Raw genomic sequence first — 16448 nt, forward strand, 5'->3', positions numbered from 1 at the left:
TACGGTGGCTAACGCCTGTAATCCCAACACTTTGGGAGGCTGAGGTGGGTGGATCGCCTGAGGTCAGGAGTTCGAGACTAGCCTGACCAACATGGAGAAACCCCGTCTCTACTAAAAATACAAAATTAGCTGGGTGTGGTGGCACATGCCTATAATCCCAGCTACTCAGGAGGCTGAGGCAGGAGAATCGCTTGAATCCGGGAGGTGGAGATTGTGGTGAGCTGAGATCATACCATTGCACTTCAGCCTGGGCAACAAGAGGGAAACTCCATCTCAAAAAAAAAAAAAAAAAAAAAAGATTGTTAAATTAATTCAAGCCATGGGAGTAGAGAGAATGTTTAGAGAGAAGCAAAGAGAAAGGAGGTTACCTTTAAGAATATTTATATTTAGGAAAAGGGAGAAACTAATGTATGAGAATAGTTAAGAACAGTGTTACAGACATTAAGGAAGAAGAAAATGTGTTTGCTATGTTCCAAGAAGGCAGTGTTTGACTGTATGCCTAAGAGGTTACATATATGGATGTTGGAGTCACACAGCAGGATTCAGTCACATCCAAGCTCTACCATTTAATAACCATATGATACTGGGCAAACTACTGGACTTTTAAAAACCTAGTGTTCACATTTGTAAGATTGGGATAATTAATGTTATTTGGTGATTAAGAGGTCCTTGATGACCTTGAGAAGGAGCTTTCAGGATTATGAGATTAAAAGACAGATTATATGAGCTTGATTCTATAATCAATGTTTTTGGTCTAAAGAACATGGAGAAACTTAATAGGAAAGATACGTTGATACTGTAAAGAAAGATTTTTACAGACATGAAATTATTTTCTTCAGAGATCCTTGCAGTTATACATTTTAAATCATGTTATTGGGAGTAGTCTACAAGTACAGAAAGCTATTTACAAAATCAAATTGGACTTTTCCTATTGAAAGCATGTTTCTCAAGATCTTTGATAAAGTAAACTGAATGGTAGAGAAGTGCTTTTTAAACATGTTTAAGTTTCATGTTTTAGATTATGGTATGAAATTTCTAGAAATAAACCTTACATTCCTGGTTCCAGTTTTCTTCTAGAAAAACTGCCTACGTGTAAGTTACTTATGCTATTTTTTTTTATTACTTCTTATATAAGACTCCCCTGAAAAAACCACTCTGGCTGCAAAGTTATCTGCTAAGAAGCAGGCATCCATATACAGAGATGAAAATGATGATTTTCAAGTAGAGAAGAAAAGAATTCGACCCTTAGAAACTACACAGCAGGTAAACAGAGTTTATTGGCAGTGAAATAATCCAGTTAGTTACAGCTGAACATGGTAGTCAAGTATCAAGTTTTTAATACACTTGTAGAGATTAGTTGGGTCATGTGACAGCCATAAATTAAATGGTAATTTGTTGTAATTTCATTTTGTAGAGTTACTTGTTACAAAGGAGTTTGTTATTATAGCAGATTATTCACAGTAACATGTCATTCAAGTGAAACTGCATGGTGTTTCTTATATATGAGGAATTTGATAGTAAAATATTTACTTAAGGCATATCTTAGTGATATACTACTTTGCACTTTTTAACTCCTCTATTGTTTTTATCTTAAAATAGCATTTTCTTTTGGCTAAAATACCTTTGATATGATTATTAATGTTATGGATGTTTTGGAATTGATAGTTTTAATGTAATGGCAAGATGTATTCTTACTGAAATTTTAAGATTGATACATGATAAAATATGCACATTTATTTCTAAAAATTACTAAAAGGCTTGAATTACCATATATATAATAATAATAATATTATTATTATTTTTTGAGACGGAGTCTCGCTGTGTTGCTTAGACTGGAGTGCAGTGGCCCAATCTCGGTTCACTGCAACTCCACCTCCTGGATTCAAGCAATTCTCCTGCCTCAGCCTCCCGAGTAGCTGGGATTACAGGCGCACACCACCAGGCCCAGCTACTTTTTGTATTTTTAGTAGAAATGGGTTTTCACCATGTTGGTCAGGCTGGTCTCAAACTCCTGACCTCATGATCCACCCACCTCGGCCTCCCAAAGTGCTGGGATTACAGACGTGAGCCACCACGCCTGGCCAAATTACCAGATATTTTAAATGAAATTTGAATGTAGATGAACACAGTATTTTCTCAGAATTCATGGCAGTGAGATAGGAAGGCTGGGATTTTAATAGATTTAGTTACAAATAAAAGAGATAATTATTAGGCTGAATGCAGTGGCTTACGACTGTAATCCCAGCACTTTGGGAGGCTGAGGCAGGAGGATCTCTTGAGTCCAGCAGTTTGAGACTAGCCTGGGTGACATAGCAAGACTCCCTTCTCCACAAAAAAAAAATAAAAGAAAGAGCCGGGTGTGGTGGCATGAGCCTGTAGTCCCAGCTACTTGGGAGGCTGAGGTAGGAGGATTGCTCAAGCCTAGGAGTTCAAGGCTATCGTGAGCTAAGATCATGCAATTATGCTTCAACCTCGGTGACAGAGCAAGACCCTGTCTCTAAAAAATAAATAAATAAAAACATAAAATTAAAAAAAATTATTAATTTGGATGTTATTTGTAGGTAAGTAACTGGGTACTTTGAGTATACTCGAGGTTCTTGCATTCTTACGTAGTTTAACTGTTCAACTCACAATCTTTATAAATTTCTATAATTCAGCCTTGTTTTTAGAAATAGAATGAACTAGTTTATTTTTATCAAAGTACCAGTGGCAAATGAGGTGTGAACCTATAGAGATTTCCCCCCGACAAAATGTGTGCATAGAGTTGCATGTCCTCAGGTAGGGCTCAACATAAAACATTTATTCCCTCACTTCATTGGTTCTCATTTCATTTTTGGCAGGAATGAGATTACCAATAGAAATGCTTTTCTCTCCAGTTATAACGTTAGTGAATAGATCTTTCACAAGTAGGAAAAAGCATGGATACAGTTTGGAAAGAAAACAGTGATATTTATAAAAGAATTTTAGTCAAAGACAACTTGGTTTATCAAATATCTAGGAAGTAACAGTAATAATAGTAATCGAGTAATTTATTCCATTCTGTAGGAAATCATGACTATTTACATTAAAAGTTTTATTCTGAGTTCTTTTCAGTGTAGAATTATGCTTAAATTTTGATTTATTTTCCAATTAGATATGTGATTGGACTTTGCAATAATATTATATTTGATGTCCATATGATGGGACTATTTTATGAGAAGTTCATTTTACAATACTCTAATTTTGATACATCACTAATTAAAGATAGTTTGGCTAAGATTCATGAGTCGTTACTATGTTCTGTTTAAGTGTTGTAATTAGGTGCTGATTTGCATTTTTAAAATTTGTTTTATTATTGCCGTTTAGAAATAGTCTATTTTTGGATGCAGAAAAAAAATACATAGAGCTGTTTTGGCCTTTGAGAACAACTAGCCAGTTAAACTTCTAGTTTACCTTAAACTTCTTTTTGGTTCTGTGTTTACAGATTAGAAAACGTCATTGCTTTGGAACGGAAGTACACAATTTGGATGCAAAAGTTGATTCAGGAAAGACTGTAAAACTCAACTCCCCATCGGGAAAGATAAACTCCTTTTCTCCACGGAAAGTATGTATTAATGCCATTGTTTAGTTTTAAAGAAGGAAAATATGGAATTTTCTAAATCAATTTTTGACAAAAGAGGAAGAAGAGTATAATACAAAGGACAGTAGAAACCAACTCAGAAGTCCTCAATGCTGTCACAAATGTGTGGGATGGCAAAGTCTATTCATCTATGCCTCGGTTCCTCATTTATAAAATAAGAGAATTGGACTAGAGAGAGATCTGAAAGTCATTTTTTCTGTTCTGTATTTTAATGTTTGTAAACTCTCCAACTCCTTAAAGTTCTTTCAGGATCCTTAGGGCAACAGTTCTCAAGGAGGAGTCCAGGGAGTTCCAGATATTGAAATTTTTTGGAGGGGTGGTCTGTGAGGTGAAAATTATTTTTGTAATAATATTAAGATGTTGTAGGTCAGGCGTGGTGGCTCACACCTGTAATTCCAGCACTTTGGGAGGCCAAGGTAGGTGGATCATTTGAGTTCACGAGTTTGAGACCAACCTGGGCAACATGGCGAAACCCTGATTCTATAAAAAATACAAAAATTAGTCGGGTGTTGGGGTGTGCACTTGTAGTCCCAGCTACTGGGGAGGCTCAGGTGGGAGGATGGCTTGAGCCCGGGAGGCAAAGGTTGCACTGAGCCAAGATTGCACCACTGCACTCCAGCCTGGATGACAGAGTGAGACCTCGTCCAAAAAAAAAAAAAAAGGAAAAAATGTTATTGCCTTTTCGATTGTCTTGACATTTGTACTGGTGGTACAAAAGCAAGAATGGGTAAAACTGTTGGTGCCTTAGCAAAAATCAAGGTTTTGGCTCCAACCTTTATATATATATATTTTTTTTATGGTAAATTGAGAGACTTGGGTAAGTAACTTTTTTGTCAAAACCAGATCCTTTATATGGAAGGAAAAAGAATGTGGGACTGGATTTAATGATACCCTGTATCTTTTTTTTGAGACGGAGTCTCGCTCTGTCCCCCAGGCTGGAGTGCAGTGGCGGGTCTCGGCTCACTGCAAGCTCCACTTCCCAGGTTCACGCCATTCTCCTGCCTCAGCCTCCCAAGTAGCTGGGACTACAGGTGCCTGCCACCACGTTCGGCTAATTTTTTGTATTTTTAGTAGAGACGGGGTTTCACCGTGTTAGCCAGGACGGTGACTCACGCCTGTAATCCCAGCACTTTGGGAGGCCAAGGTGGGCAGATCACGAGGTCAGGAGATACTTTATATCTAATTGAATTCTAGCACCTTTAAATTCTAAGGATGCTTTTCCTGTCTTGCTTTTTATTATATGATACTAGGGAGTACAGTATTGTTTTTAAATAAAAATATTTATTTGAATTCATAAATTAATAGTTTAGTTCTCTTATTCCTGCAAAGGTGTAAGTCTTAGAATCCTCACGTTTTTCAAATCTGCAGTTGCATTACTTTTGACATATCTTCTTCCATAAATTAAATGATAAATTAGTTTGATGATTTCTGTTTTCCCCTGAATTTGACATTAAACTTTTTAGGTTCTTCAAATTTTTTTAGTTTATATGAAACTAATTTAGTTTCCACCCAGTGGATTGGAGAATTAGACAGTTGTCTCTTTATTTTTCTATCATTTCTAGTCTCCTGACTTTCTTTTCAAGTCGGAAAATAGTGTCAGTACCTTTTCTTATATGATTAACTTTCTGGTGTCCACTGCTTGATCCCTTTCCTTACAGTTTAGATTCATTTTCTTAATCTGACAATTCATATGTCAAAGATCTAGTGAGGCATCTGCCTCCACATGGTCAAAATATAGTTAAGAAAAACATTGTTTTTTAGAATAGTATGTTAACATTTTGAAATTATTTTGTTCTATCATTCCTAATCATTTTCTCTAGATTTGTTTATATTCTGTTCATTTTTTTAGTAAACCCTCACAATAGATAGGGTTGTCTTCAGATACATTCTTATGCTTATACCTGCTTTTTATTTATTCATAAATAAATGCTAACAATCTTTATATACTTTAATTAAAGTAATTATATTTGATTTAATGTAGCAGTAGCATATTATTTTAATTCATGACTTGGGCCTGGTGTGTGGAAGACACTTGGGTCCAGCAGAGTGCGCTGTTGACCTTCCTTCTTACAAAGTGTTAACACTGGGGTGATCCTTAGGCTATTTTGTTTTTCCTTTTTCTTCCTCCCATACCCCATTTTTTCTTCCTTCCTACTCTTCTTTCTTTTAATTTATGCTTTTAATTTACTTTTATTTAAAATAGCTATTTAACACAACTGCATATATATGGTGATACTGATGCTTACTGTGTTATATGCCAGACACTCTTCTAAGCACTTTAGAAATATTAATTCACCTGGCAAATACAGGTTCATGTGAGTTGATGCTTATTGTCGTGTTCTATTAACTTTTCTTTGGGTTTGACAGTTTTCAAAATAAAAGAATTTAACTCAGTCTTTATAACAACCCTATCAGGAAGGTATTAATATTTTTCCCAATTATACCTGAGGAAACTGAGGCACAGAGTATTTAAATAACTTGTTCATGTCACAAACCTGGTGAGTAGAAGCTGGATTAAAACCCAGGCAGTCTGACTCTGGAATTGGTCCTCTAAACCACCTCACTATTCTGTCTCTGAATAAACTCTGCCAGATGACTTTTTGATGACAGTTCATTTTTATGCTGTTACAGGTCATGTTACATGCATTACCGTGTATGTAATTTATTCAAGATTCATCCCTCTTTTAGTGTCTCAAGGCCCTGTCTTTTTTCTTTACAATGCTTACTGAAATTTATAATTATTTATTTATTTGTAGGTTTAACTGTTTTGTTTGCCTCATTACCAGACTGACTATAACGACAAGTGCAATGTCTCTTTTTTTCAATTTTTGATAACCAGCATCTGGCACAGAGCCTGCACTTAGTAACTACTTGTATTATTTGTTGAATAAATGAATGAAAGAAATGACCATAGTTAAGTAGATGCATGATTCACCACTATTTCTTATAGCTCACAATTTTTACTCAGATCCTTATACTTAAGAGGGTATGACAGTATTGTTAAATACAGGTGACTTAATGCGGATTTAAAAATTGTTTTTGGCCAATCATGGCGGCTTATGCCTGTAATCCCAGCGCTTGGGGAGGCTGAGGTAGGCTGATCACTTGAGCCCAGGAGTTTGAGTTCAGCCTGGGCAACATAGCGAGACCCTGTCTCTACAAAAAACAAACAAACAAAATTAGCTGGGTGTGGTGGCTCATGACTGTGGTCCCAGCTACTCAGGAGGCTGAGGCAGGAGGATCGCTTGAACCCGGGAGGTGGAGATCATGCCACTGCATTCCAGCTTGGGTGACAGAGCGAAACCCTGTCTCAAAAAAAAAAAAAAGAGTAATAACATTTTTTGAAAAACCTTTAACATTATAAAAACCGATAGAGAATAAAAATTAAAATGTTCTCCCTTATATTAATCCCATCCCCCTTTCTGCTTCCCAGAAGCAAACACCATGAACACTTTCATGAGGATCTTTCTAGATCCTTTTCTATAAATTTATAAGGATATTTTTAATAGTTCTTTTATAGTTTTGTTTGTGCATTTAACTCTCTTGTTTATGGAATTTATTTTCATGCATGTATGAGGTCAGGCTCTAATTGCATATTTTCCCAGATAGTTGATCAGTTGTCCCAGTGTCACTTAATAATTTTTCCTGTTTTGAAATTTTGCTGTTATCATGTACTGGATTGTTATATGTACTTGGATTGGTTCCTGGACTTTTTTTTTCCTCTTTAAATTTTTATTTTTTTCACAGTATGTGTGAAAAAATATGTCAAAGAATTCCACTTGGCTTCAAACAGAAAAGCAATAGATCCCTGCCCTAATTCTATTCTTCACCAATTCCTACTATCTGAAGTAAATAATTTTCAATCATTTTTCCTTTTTATTCTGATAGTTTCTGAAGTAGCATGCATATTTTGCTTTTCTCTTGAGTTTTCAGTGTTAGATACTTTCTGTTGTCTTCCTCCTATCCTTTTCTCCTTTCTCATTACTTCTCCCGTTTAGCCTCCCAATATTTGGCATTTGTATTATTGTAATTCTGTAAATATTTAAAACTGATTATAGTTCTTTCCCCAAACCAGTATTTTTTTTTTTTTTTGGTGCCAGTAGTTGTCTTGTCCTTTGCTTAGTTTTCTATGTACCTATAACTATTTATCTCCAAACTCTCTGTTAGAACTTAAAATCTATCCATTTAAAGACATCAAGTCAAGATGTCCTTATTTTTAGACTCAATATTTACTGGAAATAATGAAAAATACTCATATATTGAACTAAATTTTATATTTCTAAATAACTTTTTTTCTGAATATAAAAGCATCTTCTAAGAAAATTTGGGAACCACCAAAATGTGTACTTAAATTATTAACATTAATCCTGAATTAAACTGTCTTTTCAGTATCAACCCGATATTTTGCCTGCTGTCTATTCTTTTTTTCTTTTCTTTTTTTTTTTTGAGGCGGAGTCTCGCTCTGTCGCCCGGACTGGAGTGCAGTGGCCGGATCTCAGCTCACTGCAAGCTCCGCCTCCCGGGTTTACGCCATTCTCCTGCCTCAGCCTCCCGAGTAGCTGGGACTACAGGCGCCCGCCACCTCGCCCGGCTAGTTTTTGTATTTTTCTTTTTGGTAGAGACGGGGTTTCACCATGTTAGCCAGGATGGTCTCTATCTCCTGACCTCGTGATCCGCCCGTCTCGGCCTCCCAAAGTGCTGGGATTACAGGCTTGAGCCACCGCGCCCGGCCTGCTGTCTATTCTTAAGTGCGCACACGTGCGTGCACACACACATGCAATGTTATCTATTGCTGTAACAAACCAACCATTTATTTAGCTTACTGTTGTGGGGGTCAGCAATTTAGGCTGGGCTCAGCTAGGCATTTCTTCTGCTGATCACAGGTGGCCTACTCATGCGTCTGTGGTCAACTGCAGGTCAGCTGTTAAGTCAGCAAGGCAGCCCTGCTTCAGGGAGTTGACTGGTAGTCAGCTGGGACCATGAGGTGGGTCTGTCTCATCATCTAGCAGGCTAATTCTGGTTTATGTATGTGGTGGCCTCAGGGTTCCAAGAGCAGCAAGAGAACAAGCCCCAGTGTGCAAATGCCTTTTGAGTCTCTGTCAGGTTTGCTAATGTTCCAGTCACCAAAAGCAAATCACATAACCAAATCCAGACTCAAGTGGTAAAGCTCACATCTTGGTGGAAAGAGCTACAAAGTAACTTTGAAAGGGGGCTTATATACAAAGATAAGTAGAATTTGTTGCCATTTTTGTTATGTAGTATATGTTGCCATATTTGTTACGTAGTAGTATATATGTTATGTAGTATATATATTACAAGTATATATATATTTGTTATGTAGTAAACATTTCCACCATAGAAAACACTGCTATATTTTCTACAAGTTCGCAAAAAAAATCGTAATTATTGGGCTGAGTGCAGTGGCTTACTCCTATAATCAGGTGTTGTACAGGGCTCAAACCCTGTAAAGGGGTTGATACTGTAGTATATATTACATATATTTGTTATGTAGTATATATTACATATATTACACATATATTACATATATACTCCCCACACACAAAATTAAGATTATAGTGTATAGCTTTTATTTTTCACCTGATATATCACAGTCATAGTAAAATTTAGCAGGTCTATTTTGTTGGATACTTTTTTGTTGTAATCTTTTTTCCTATGCCAGTGGTTGGCAAACTATGACCTATGGGTGGAATACAGCCTGCTGCCTGTTTTTATAAATAAAGTTTTTTTGAATGCATTTTACATTTGTTTATACATATTGTCTGTGGAACTTTTGTGTTATAATAGTAAAGTTGAGTAGTTGTGATAGAGACCATATGGCTCACAAAACCTAAAATATTTACTCTCTGTCCCTCTATTTATTTATTTTTCTTTTCTTTCTTTTCATGTTCAGCCAGCAGGAAAATCTCTGACCTTTTAGAGAAAAAGTTTGCCAACCCCTGTTCAATACTCTTTTAATCTTGATTAAGTTAGGCCAGAGGTTAGTGGAGTTAGTGTGAATCTCTTGCCTTGTTTGCAAATTTACCTAGGGGTAGGATGATAGAATGGATGACTAATTGCTTGAGTGTTTCCTTCAGCTCCAATAATTATGGCTTTTTTTTTTTTTTTTTTTTGAGGTGGAGTCTTGCTCTGTCACCCAGGCTGGAGTGTAGTGGTGCAATCTTGGCTCACTGCAACCTCCACCTCCTGGTTCAAGCAATTCTCCTGCCTCAGCCTCTCGAGTAGCTGGGATTACAGGTGCCTGCCACCATGCCTGTCTAATTTCTTTTTATTTTTAGTAGAGACGGGGTTTCGCCTTGTTGGCCAGGCGTGTTTCAAACTCCTGACCTCAAATGATCCTCCCGCCTCAGCCTCCCAAAGTGCTGGGATTACAAGAGTAGGCCACTGCGCCTGGTCCAATAATTATAATTTTTTGAGAGCTTGGAGAAAACATAGTAGTGTTCTCTATTGTGGAAATGTTTAATGCTCAAAAATTTCAAATCTTCTTTATCACATTGAGTGAACTTGGTGAATATTTCAGAGAAAGTTGACAAAATTCAGCCATTCCTCTAAGTTTTCTTGATGTGTAGATACATTAATGAAATAAATATGTATAGCAACCCAGTCGACATGAGTGTAGCTATTCAGTGGTAATAGTATCTATAATTGTCATGTAGAATGTTTTCATTCACGGATACTGGGTATGGAAAGATAACTTTACCTTTGAAAACTACTTCGTTAATTGACCAACTGTCTGCCCAGTAAATTTATCTTTTGGTTATTTTAGCTTTTTAAAGGTTTGACTGTCACAACATTATAGAGAAATTGGAAGTACAATACAAACATCTTTTTTTATTGAGCCGTTTGAGAGTATGTTGTTGCCCTGATGTTCCCTCACCCTGAAATACTTTAGTGTCTATGTCTTATAAGCAAAGGCATTCTTATACATAATCACAATATAACCAATAAGAATCAGGAGGTTAAAAAATTGATTCATTGTTGCCATCTAATACTCAGAACCAGTTTAAATTTTAGCAGTTGTCTTAATAATGCTTTTCTAAAAGCAAAAGAATCCAGTCAGAACCATGCATTGCATTTAGTTATCACTTTAGTAAATTCTTGAGTCTGGAACACTTCCTCAGTCTTTCCTTTACTGTCATGATTTTGACACTTCAGAATATTACAGCTTATCTAGAATGTCTCTTAATTTGGGTTTTCTCCTCATAAGACTGAGGTTATTTATCTTCAGCAGGAATGTGACAGAAGTGATGCCTTCTGCTCATTGCATCTTATGAGGTGGCACACAGTTTCATTTTCTCTCATTATTAATGATTGATAACTTGATTAATATGATATCTGCTAGGTAAAAAATATAACTTTATAGTTATCTTTTTGCCTTTATAAAAGAGGACTTTGTGGGGAAGAACTCTGAAATTATGTAAATGACATGTCCTTATAAAAAATTCAATTTGGCCGGGCGCGGTGGCTCAAGCCTGTAATCCTAGCACTTTGGGAGGCCGAGACGGGTGGATCGTGAGGTCAGGAGATCGAGACCAACCTAGCTAACACGGCGAAACCCTGTCTCTACTAAAAAATACAAAAAACTAGCCGGGCGAGTTGGCGGGCGCCTGTAGTCCCAGCTACTTGGGAGGCTGAGGCAGGAGAATGGTGTAAACCCAGGAGGCGGAGCTTGCAGTGAGCTGAGATCTGGCCACTGCACTCCAGCCTGGGCGAGAGAGCGAGACTCCGTCTCAAAAAAAAAAAAGAAAATTCAATTTACTCATTTATATCTTTATGGACTTATGATTTTCCATTTTATTCAGTGGGTTATAATTATTATAATATTTGTTTTGGTGCTCAAATGGGAAGCCAGTTAAGTTGATTGTGTCTTTCTGACATATATCAATCATTCTTGGAACACTTCGTTATTTTTTGGCACAAGATAGTGTTCCAGGCTCACCTTATATTTTCCCTGCCCTAGTCTTGGATTCAGCCATTCCTCCAAGGAACCTTGGTTCCATTTAGTGAAAAATAACATTGAAATGCTGCGTTCTGGGAGTTAGCTTTGCTCATTGCTTTTGGAGTTGCTGCTCCAGGCCCTTTCAGCAGACAGCTAGAGAATATACAGAATACATACACAAACCCAGACTCATAGACATATACATTTATATATTTTTTCTCTATCTGTCTGTACACTGAAAATTATGAGTGTTTATACCAATACATCCAGTTCCATTCCAGTACCAGAGGGCCCATTCTAATTTTCTTCCTTTCTGTATGTTTAACTAAAAAACCTTGTTTCTGATTCCTCTGAAAGTTAAATGCAGAATTACCATATGATCCAGAAATAACATTTCTAGGCAAATATCCAAAAGAATTGAAAGCAAGTACTCAGATACTTGTACACCAGTGTTCATAGGAGTGTTACTAACAATAGCCAAAAGGTGGAAACAACCAAAATGTCCACTGATAAACAAACGAATAAACAAAATGTGGTATATACATACAATGGAATATTATTGAGCCTTAAAAAGGAAGGAAATTCTGACATGTACTACAACATAGATGAAACTTGAAGACATTATGTGAAGTAAAATAAGCCAGTCATAAAGAGACAGATATTGTGTGATTTCACTTATAATTTCATTTTCCAGTTATTCGTTACTATTGTAGAAATAGAATTCATTTTTGTATGTTTACCCTGTAACCTGCGACTTGCTAAATCACTTATTGGTTCTAGCTGATACTTTTGAAGTTTCTTCAGGACTTTGTGAGTACACAAAGTTGTATGTTTCATTCCATGGAAAATACTATTTTATTTCTTCCTTTACAGTGTTTACCTTTCATGCAGTACAAGGCTGAATTAGAGTGATGAGAGTGGATACCCTTGCCTTGTTCACAACCTTGTGGTGGAAAACATTCTGATCCCTCACTGTTCCGTATGAAATTTGTGCTAGGTGTTCTGTGTATGCCCTTTTGTCAGGCTAAAGAACTTTCCTTCTATCGCTAGTTGGCTGAACATTTTTATAATGAGTAGTTGTTGGATTTTATATTTACAATTTTACTGCATTCCTCGGTAGGATTATATGTTTTTTCTCCTATATCCTGTTGATATGGTAAATTACATTGATTAGTTTTTGAATGTTGGCCTGACTGTAAATTAGTGTAATAAAACCTGCTTGGTCATAATGTAGGCCTCATTTGTTACAGTTGTTAGGTTTGATTTGCTAAATTTTGTTAAGGATTCTTTGCATCTATGTTCACAAGAATATTGGTCTATAGTTTTTTGTAATGTCTTTATCTGGCTTTGATATCAAGGTAATGTTGGCTTTATAAAATGAGTTGGGAAGTATTGGTATTACTTCTTCCTTAAATTTGTGATAGAATTCACCACAGAAGCCATCTTGCCCTTATATGTTATTTTTGGGAAGATTTTTACTTTTAAATTTGATTTTTAAAATGAATATAGTATTATTCACATTTTCTGTTTCTGAGTCAGTTTTGGTAATTAGTATCTATCAATAAATTTGTCCATTCAAGTTTTTGAATTTATTGGCATAATGTTCAAAATATTCTCTTATTTCTTTAAATGTCTGTAGGATTTGCAGTGATATGCCCTCTTTCATGTCTGATATTCATAATTTGTGTCTATCTCCTTTTTTTTTGCTCAATCTAGAATTCATTTTGCTTAATCTATAATAGGTAGTAGAGGTTTATCCATTTTATTGATCTTTTAAAAAGTTTTTGTTGACTTTCTGTTTTTCCATTTTCTATTTTATTGGTTTCTGCTTTTTTTTTTTTTTTTTAAATTGCCATTGTTTTACTTTCTTTGGATGTAATTTACTCTTCTGCTAGCTTCATAAGATTGAAACTTGGCCAGGCATGGTGGCTCACCTCTGTAATCCCAGCACTTTGGGAGGCTGAGGCGGGCGTATCACCTGAGGCCAGGAGTTCGAGACCAGGCTGGCCAACATGGCAAAACCCTGTCTCTATTAAAAATACAAACAATTAGCTAGGTGTGGTGGTGGGCGCCTGCAATCCCAGCTACTCGGGAGGCTGAGGCAGCAGAATTGCTTGAACCTGGGAGGTGGAGCCTGCAGTGAGCCGAGATCGTGCCATTGCACTCAAACCTGGGCAACAAGGGCGAAACTCTGTCTCAAAAAAAAAAAAAAGAAAAAAAAAAGAAGATTGAAACTTAAATAGCTGATAACTGATTTTGGACCTTTTTTTTTTTCCCTAAGTAAAACACCAGTGAAAGCTATACATTTCCCTCTAAGCACTTCTTTATCTGTTTTTTTCTGATTTCCCTTGTGATTTTTTCTCTGATCCAAGATTTATTTAGAAGTCTAGATAAACACTAACTAGGTGTATTTTTCCTAGATCTTTTTCTCTTATTGAGTTCTAATTTATTTTTGTGTGGTTAGAGAATAGAGTCTATGATTTCATTTCTTTTAAATTTGATGATCTGTCTTGGCGAATGCTCTGTGAGTTTTTGGAAAGTATGGGTATTCATTTATAAAAATCAGTTAGGTCAGGTTTGTTGATTATCTTGCTAAGATCTGTATCCTTGCTGATTTTTTTTTGGTCTACTTACAACTGAATTAGAGAATACAATAAGGGTCCTATAATTGTGGGATTTGCGTTTTCTTTCAATTCTACCAGTTTTTGCTTCATGGGTTTTCATGCTCTGTTATTAGCTGTATACACACTTAAGATTATTATGTCTTCTTGATGTATTAACCTATCTGTCATTATGAAATGTCTTTGTTCTGAGATCCATTTTGGCTAACATTGATATAGCCACTCCGGCTTTCTTAGGATTAATGTTTCCATAGTATGTATTTTTCATCCTTTTATTTTTAACCTATTTGTGTCTTTAGATTTAAGATAGGTTTCTTATAAATAATTGTCTTCTTTATTTATCCAATCTGACAACCTCTTCTTTTTAATTGGAACACTTATACTATTTACATTCAGTATAATTATCACTGTGGTTACAATTTGTTTTTTGTTTATTCCAACTTTTCTTTATTCCCCTTTTCTGTCTTCTTTGAATTAATTAAACATGTTTTAGGATTCTATTTTACCTTCACCGTTGTCTTCTTAAGTATACCTCTTACTTTTATTTTTGGGACTTGCTTCATACTTTGCATCTTAAACTTATCACAGTGTACCTTCAAATAATATTTCAACTCACAAATAATGTGTAAGAACCTTCTGCGTGTAGGTCCAAGTTTCTGTATTATGTAACTTTTCTATTAGCTTGTAGAGCTTTATTTAACATTTGCATTGCAAAGATTTTTTTCAGATTTTTTCTTACCTTCATGTTTTTAATGGTAAAATATATATAACATAAAATTTACCATTTAGCTGTTTTTAAGTGTAAATTCAGTGGTATTATGCATATTCATATACTATTATCCCGTGCCAGAACCTTTTCATCTTTCCAAACTGAAACACCATACTCATGAAACAATATCTCTGTATTTCCCTATTGTCCAGCCCCTGGAAAAATGCCATTCTCCTTTCTGTCTCTATGAATTTGACTACTCTAGGTACCTCATGTAAGTGGAATCATACAATATTTGTCCTTTTGTGTCTGGCTTTTTTAAAACTTAGCATAATGTTTTCAAGGTTCATCCACCATGTAGTATGTGTCAGAATTTTATTTCTTTTTATGGCAGAATAATATTCCGTCATATGGATATACCACATTTTGTTTGTCCATTCATCTGCCAGTGGACATTTGGATTGTTTCCATCTTTTTGGTATTTTGAATAATGCTGCTGTGAACATTGTTGTACATATCTGTTGGAGTCCCTGTTTTCAATTCCTTTGGGTATACACCTAAGAGTGGAATTTCTGGACCATATGCTAATTCTATATATAATTTTTTGAGGAACTGCCAAGCTGTTTTTCACAGTGGCTGTGCCATTTTACAGTTCCATCAGCAATGCACAAGGGTTCCAATTTCTCCAGATCTTTGCCAACCTCATTATCTGTTTTGTTGTACTTTTTAAAAGAATAGCCATTTTTGTGGATGTGAAATGGTGTCTTGTGTTTTTGATTTGCATTTCCCTAATGATTACTGATGTTGAGCATCTTGTCTTCTGCTTATTGGCCATTTGTGTATTTTCTTTGGAGAAATGTCTATTCAAGTCCTTTGCCCTTTATTGAGATAGGGCCTCACTCTGTCGCTCAGGCTGGAGTGCAGTGGCACTATCTCAGCTCACTGCAACCTCTGCCTCCCAGGATCAAGCAGTCCTCCCACCTCAGCCTCCCGAATAGCTGGGATTACAGGTGCATGCCACCATGCCTGGCTAATTTTTTGTATTTTTAGTAGAGACATGGTTTCCCCATGTCGGCCAGGCTGGTCTTGAACTCCTGGTCTCAAGTGATCCGCCTGCCTCGCCTTTCAAAGTGCTGAGATTACAGGCGTGAGCCACCACTCCCGGCCCCATTTTTTTTTAAATTTAATTTTTATTTTAAGTTTGGGGTACATGTGCAGGTGTGTTATGTAGGTAAACTTGTGTGGTAGGGGTTTGTTGTACAGATTATTTTGTCACCCAGGTATTAAGCCTAGTACCCATTAGTTACTTTTCTGATCCTCTCCCTTCTTCCACCCTTTACCCTCTCTGATAGCCCCATTGTGTGTTGTTCCCCTCTATGTGTCCATGTGTTCTCATGATTTAGCTTCTACTTATAAGTGAGAACATGTGGTATTTGGTTTTCTGTTCCTGCATTAGTTTGCTAAGGATAATGGTCTCCAGCTCCATCTATGTTTCTGCAAAGGACACAATCTCATTTTTTTAATGGCTGCATAGTATTCCAT

General features: G+C 36.2%; 1 protein-coding gene across 1 annotated transcript in view; it reads left to right on the forward strand.

The window, feature by feature from the left end:
• BRIP1 (BRCA1 interacting protein C-terminal helicase 1) overlaps nucleotides 1-16448 on the forward strand; it is a 183892-nt gene that overhangs the window by 14628 nt on the left and 152816 nt on the right. Inside the window, exons 5-6 of the mRNA XM_033183748.1 lie at nucleotides 1136-1263; nucleotides 3464-3583. Coding sequence (XP_033039639.1) covers nucleotides 1136-1263; nucleotides 3464-3583 — 248 coding nt within the window. The remainder of the gene's footprint in view (nucleotides 1-1135; nucleotides 1264-3463; nucleotides 3584-16448) is intronic.

Source organism: Trachypithecus francoisi, unplaced genomic scaffold (assembly GCF_009764315.1).
Source record: "Trachypithecus francoisi isolate TF-2019V2 unplaced genomic scaffold, Tfra_2.0 Lachesis_group20, whole genome shotgun sequence".
Taxonomy (NCBI): Eukaryota; Metazoa; Chordata; class Mammalia; order Primates; family Cercopithecidae; genus Trachypithecus; species Trachypithecus francoisi.